This window comes from Eublepharis macularius, chromosome 11 (assembly GCF_028583425.1).
Source record: "Eublepharis macularius isolate TG4126 chromosome 11, MPM_Emac_v1.0, whole genome shotgun sequence".
NCBI lineage: Eukaryota > Metazoa > Chordata > Lepidosauria > Squamata > Eublepharidae > Eublepharis > Eublepharis macularius.
In genome coordinates this window covers 53906581-53912580 of record NC_072800.1, presented here as the reverse complement: position 1 = coordinate 53912580, position 6000 = coordinate 53906581, and the positions used below count along the sequence as shown (strand labels likewise).

At 42.9% G+C, this 6000-nt stretch overlaps 1 protein-coding gene across 1 annotated transcript in view; it reads left to right on the top strand.

Moving 5' to 3' along the window:
- The first annotated feature begins 688 nt into the window (after positions 1 to 688).
- Positions 689 to 6000, top strand: part of AHR (aryl hydrocarbon receptor) — a 60351-nt gene continuing 55039 nt past the window's right edge. The window contains exon 1 of the mRNA XM_054991078.1: positions 689 to 1312. Within this exon, the coding sequence (XP_054847053.1) occupies positions 1257 to 1312 (56 nt within the window). The 5' untranslated portion in view covers positions 689 to 1256. The remainder of the gene's footprint in view (positions 1313 to 6000) is intronic.

Sequence of the window (6000 nt, the reverse complement as noted above, 5' to 3'; positions counted from 1 at the left end):
CTACTGAGTGAAATTCTGAAACTTTGCCTCTCCTCTTCAAATTTCTCTTTGATCAAAAAGGAATAGATTAGAATCTGACTCCAAGATTGTTGGATTTTCAGGGAGAAACGGTAAAAAGGAATTAAAAGAATGTCTCTTAACAAGAGGATTCGGGTCCTTAGAGACCAACTAGATTTCCAGGGTATGAGCTTTCGAGAGTCAAAGCTCTCTTTGTCAGTATCTGACTCTAATCTTCTACTACAGAGCAACACGGCTCCCACCTGAAACTCTTAACAACTGACCCATTACATCAAGAGGGTTCCTTCGAGCTGAGGTAAACCTTTCAGAGCGTTATTTTGCACACGTGCGGGTTTATTGCGGCCCTGTGGAAGAAAGAGTTTTTCTTGCGCCTGAGAAGTATCTCGTGGCTAGCCTAAGGGTTGCCTGTGTATGCGAACAAGGACTCGCTTCCCGCTGCAAAGTTCTGTGGAAAACGAGCGCCTTGGAAAGGACCGCCGCGGAACGGCAGAGCCTCCCGAAGAGGAACGGCCCCTCCTCGCTCCCGCCGGCCCCTTCCTCAGCCTGCCTCCCCCTGGCCTGACCTTCCCAACATGGCGGCGCACCGCCCCTTTACGCTGCCACCGCCCGCGCCCCACAGGGGCCTCCTCAGCAAGCGGTGGGGCGGGCGCCGGGGGAGAGACAGAGACGCCGAGCGGGGCGGGGGTTGGCTGCCCGAGCGGGAGACGCCGAGACCGCAGCGGCAGCCAGCAGCGAGGCCCGCTGGCAAGGAGAGGGACGGTGCCGACGAGGCAGCGGCGCTTCGGAGGGGAAAACAGCCAGGCTTTGCTCGCAGGCTGACGCGAAAGAGGCGAGGGAGGGAGGGCAGCTGCCAAGGAGCCGCGGCGGCCACCGCCTACGCACCTGTCTCCGAGCCGGTGGCTGCGGAGAGGAGGCGGGAGGGCGGCGAGTGGGTGTCGCCGGCGCCGCCGAGCACCTGGTTCGCTCCCTGCCTTCCCTTCCCGCCCTTCCTCCGTCGGCCGCCTCTCAGGGCGGCAGCAGCGGGAGCCGGGAGGAGGAGGGGCGGCGGCGGCGGCAGGGCCGGGAAGCCGCGCGGGGAGCCGCGACCTGTTTGGCCGAAGGAGAGCTTTTTCTGAGCCGTCGCTGTCATACTTGCGGGCGGCTTTCCCCCTCCTTCCTTGCTCTGTTGTGGCTCGTAGGAAGAACAGATCTCGGCGGGTGGCGCCCAGAGGAGCCGGAGCCGCGCTGCGGGCGGCAAGATGAACCCCAATGTCACCTACGCCAGCCGAAAGCGGCGGAAACCCGTGCAGAAAATGTAAGGAGGGATGCTGGCGCTGTATGTCGGCCGCGCGCGCTTGTGTGTTCCTAAAATGTGTGCGTTCTTGCGGGGGGTGGGGTGGGGGCTTCAGTTTCTTAGCATTTTCTCCAGAGCGCCCCTTGGTCCACTACAGAACTCCCTCGCCCTCCACCCCCCTCCCGCCAGGCTGCTTTTCCTCTTCCCTTTAACGCACTCCTTGCAGTGGCCCTGGTTTTTCTCCCCCTTCCGACCCCCGCAGCGCTGCTCCTCCCTACCCTGCTGGTCCCCCTTTAAGTTTTGCCTTGGTTAACTTCGGGGGCGGGGGGCGGGAATCGAAGGTCTTCTTGAATAACGAAGCTCTGCCTTTCGCCTGTCTCTGGTTTCTCTCCTGGGGAGGGCGGCTGGTCGCAGCCTTTCCGAGCCCGGGAGCGTGGGAGACGTCGGGACATGTGCAAAATCTCTCGGTGGCCTGAGTTAGCCGTTTTGCGCAATCTGTGTGTTGCCCCTCCCTTTCATGGCTTCCTTACAAACGCTTGCAGTGACTCTTCGGTGTTTGTAAATAATTTGTAAGGCTCCAGGGAGACTGTTTTCAGCTCCAGTATGAACAGTTTTTCTGGATTCAGAGCCAATGGAAGCCCCTTCCCCGTTTTTTTTTAAAAGATGTCCTATAGCTCAAGCTTCTACTTTAGAGGTTTGCCATATTTCTGGAAAACCTCCTCCTTAATTTGTCATTCCTTCTTGGTGTGGAATAAGAGGTCTGCGCGCACACTGAGCACTTCAGATTTCTGAGTTGAGGCCTGATACACATTAAGCCCAGATTCAGGGCTCTATTTTTATAAAGCTGCGATGACCCACTTGAATTCAAGCAGCCGATTAAAATCGGAAGAAGGAGGGATTGGGTGGGGAATGAAAGAAAATGTCCTGTGTCTTTAATGTTGCTGGTTTTCCTTGTCAGGAAGGCCAGGCATTTAACTTCAGGTAGCATGTATAAGTTTAAAATAATTTTTATAAGGCCAGGTGGATTAGTCTAGCTTTTAGTTCCTGATGCTTGACTGATTGTGTGTATAAAAAGCCAAATTGTGCTGTCTGTGCTTTTTACCTGGAGTTACCCTGGCTTGACGGTTAAGCAATCATTCTGCATGAGAGAAGGCTTGATTTCACTGATGGTTGTCTGCTGAGATACATACTATACTGTGTAAAAATCTTTGAGGATCATTGTATACTTGCAGGACACATGATTACTGCATGCACAGTTAGAGAAGTATATTTGTAATACTCCTCCACCCCACTCTTCTAACAATGACTTAAAGCTTGTAATTTTTCAGACAAGGCTCTTAAATCATCTTTTATTTCAACAGGATGTTATATGTATTCTGAGACGTCATGTTTTCATGTTCTTAAATAAATGTTCTGTTCCTAGAAATACTTCAATGCAATGAGTAAAATTCATTTTACAAGATTAACTGGGTTGTGAGTGACATAGTAAGATTATTTTAATTGAAATTACTTTTAGATATAAAGAAATTCTTTTTTAAAAAATTGTATTCTTTGTAGCAATTAAGAAAAGTATTTTAAATCTATATTTCCTGTTCAAATAGGATTTGAGATACTTGTTCTTTGATGTGAAGTATACTGAGTGTGGTATGTTCCCCAGGGACTTTTAAGTATATTAAATGGAATGATTGGGGGTCAGTCTGTAGCAGTTCCAGAGATTGTAACACACATAACAAGTTTGTAGACTGTAGTTTTTGAGTTTTCTATTAAAACGTGTTCTCTACAAATACAGTGAAGTATACAGTGAATTGTATGATGTCTGTCAAATGCTTTTGAGACAGTTCTTTTTTAAAACAGTAATTTATCTGTTGTAATGTGAAAATGTACACCTGTAAACTGACTGAACATTATACAATAGAAATAATTGCTTGCCTGTGCTTATGAAGCAGTGTTAGGAAGACAATGTACTATTTTCTGAGGCCTGTAGAACAGACATACATGCATATAAAAAGAGCCGTGATCTCAAAGTTTACTTTAGACGTGACAGTTGTTGGTTATGCAACACTTGCTGTTAAGTAACCTGCTGTAGTTTGTTTTGTAAGCTAGAGTGACTGCTGGCATTCAACTTTTAAAAATTACCCTTTTGTAATAATTCTTAAAATATACAGTATAATCATCATAGTTACTTGCACCCTAGAGATCCTCTTTCTTCTAGAAAATGGAAAACCTCTGCTCAGGAGTGCTGATCTGATGAAGTACTGCTTTGGTTTTTCATGTGAAATCTTTGAAAACTTGCACAAGCTTCTTTGACTTCCCTGTAGTTTCATGGGGTGTAGGGTTCATTTGCTATGTAATAGTAGACTCTTGAAGTACACATGAAATATGTTCAGAACCAAATCAAACTAGTAGACATTTAATTCATGATGAAAACTCCTTTTGAGATATGCTGCCTTTATGTAAAAGAGGAACAAACACGACCGCTTATTAAACTTGACAGGAATTTCTTCCTGAATCTATAGTATGATACATAGCCACTAATATTGTATGCAAGTGATAAATTCACATAAAGTGAGATAAAACTAACCTTTAAATGCATGTAGAAAGAACGTTTCAAACTAAAGTTGTATCCATATTTTGGATGGTACATTTTCTTGAACATTTCAGCTTTAAAAGAGAAAAATCTTTTTAATGTAACAGTGTATAGTTACCCTTCACATTTTGACAAAAAGAAACATTTGAATTGTTACAAGTATTTAATAGATCTTGTGTAAATTGATGTACGTTTTCTAAGGTGTTTGAGGCTTGGGATCTCAAAATTAATATTACTAGCATTTTCTTCAGAAGCTGACAAAATGCCCAGTGGTTTGTTAAACAGTGATAAAGGGACATTATGGAAATCTGGGGTAAACAAATACTGATAGTCTCATGGATTCATTATTTCAGTTTTGTATTGAATTGCTTTTAAATTAATATTTTGGAAGCTGGCAGCCAACCCAGGTATAAGCAAGCATAGTGTGCAGTACACCAGTTGAAGGTGATGGGTTTCTTACAGGGCGTCCCTAGCAGAGTTACGTCCTTGTAAAGCCCATTGACTTGAGTGTAACACCCCTTAGGATGGCACTTAGCTTGTAATGTTTGGACATTTACTTGAAAGTAAGTCTCATTGGACAAAGTGGAACTTTGAGAACATATACAGTCATAACTACATTTATTTGAAAATTCAATTGTTATAAGTGGTTCTTCCTACATTTATACTCTGTCTGCATGATATAATGTTCTTGAGTTTTGCTCTCAGCTGTAGTAATTCAGGACAGGAATGAAAAAAGTATGTTTGTAAGAGATCAGTTGTGTTTTTTGTTTTATTTTCCATACTTGCCAAGGTGTTTGAAAAGTTTGATTTCCTTAAGAAGTTCTGGGGGCATTATCTAGAAAAAAACTACCCCATAGTGATGCAGTACTTGTGTGATACTTGGCTCCATGAATGTTAATTACTTATTCACAGAGTGAGTGAGCAAAGCCTCTATTTTTTTACAAAACTCACGATTTCTTATGTTCAGTTATTTCAAAATAGAACATGTTTTTCTTTGGTCCCTTATCCTTGCTGCTACAGTTCCAAGATGATTCTGGATATCACTATCTAAATTTTCTCTTGTAGGTTCTTCCTGGGCATAAGGTCGCATTATGTACTCAGGAAGCCAAATTATTTGGTTTTGTTGCCTGGCAAAAGGGCTTTTAACCATCTTATCTATGCTTAGCATGAGCAACTCTGCCAGCCTCCACAGGTCACTAAATGTCATTCAGGGCCAAAAAATGGTCAATTCTGTTCTCATTAATGCTTTACTGAGAGGTTAGAATCAAGGGAGCTACCACTGGTGTAATATTTTTTTGTAGCTTGCAAATACGTGCTGGAGATTCACTGGGTGTGAGATATGACAAGCCTTCTGTATGGACTCAGTGGGTCGCAGGACTGATCTGTTTGTTAAAGTCTGTGAGACTCGGATGGGTCTCTCTTTTCTTTTTTTGCTTTCCGTTCCCTGACTTAATGAGCCTTCCTACAGCATGGGTCTGGGAATTCTAGTTCTGACTTGCTTTCTTTTTCTAGGCTGTCAGTTTTTGGCAGCTTTCATTGTCTAAGAATTGAAATTATAATGGTTCCTTTTCTTTTCAATATTTATATTTAGTGTGTATATTATCACAATTATTTTTAGATGTCATTTTATGATGATAAAAGATACTTAAAGGTTTTCTTTATAAAAGCATATGCTAATTATTATTTGTCATTAGAGATTGTTGGCCATTGTTTTTAATAGACTTGGACAAAGTATTTTTTAAAAATTGCTTTTAATTTGACTTATCAGTAACTTTCATATTGACCAACACATGACAAATGTCACCAGATAAAAACATCTTATATCTTGGAACTTCTATACATCCATGTGTTAAACACATATTTGGATTTGGAGAACCACTTTAAAATACATGCATTCACATTAGAAAACAATTAGAACCTATTACAAGATTAAACAGTAGTGGTATATGTATTTACCGAATAAGCTGAAATTTTCAGAAGCCTCAAAATTAGTAAGAATGAAATAAGCTTTTGGAAGATTTGGCTGGATAAAGCGAAGGCTTTGAAAAGGCATTTCTGTTTCAATAAAATTTTATTGATCCCCCTGCCCCACATATCTTAATACAACAATTCAGTTCATGCA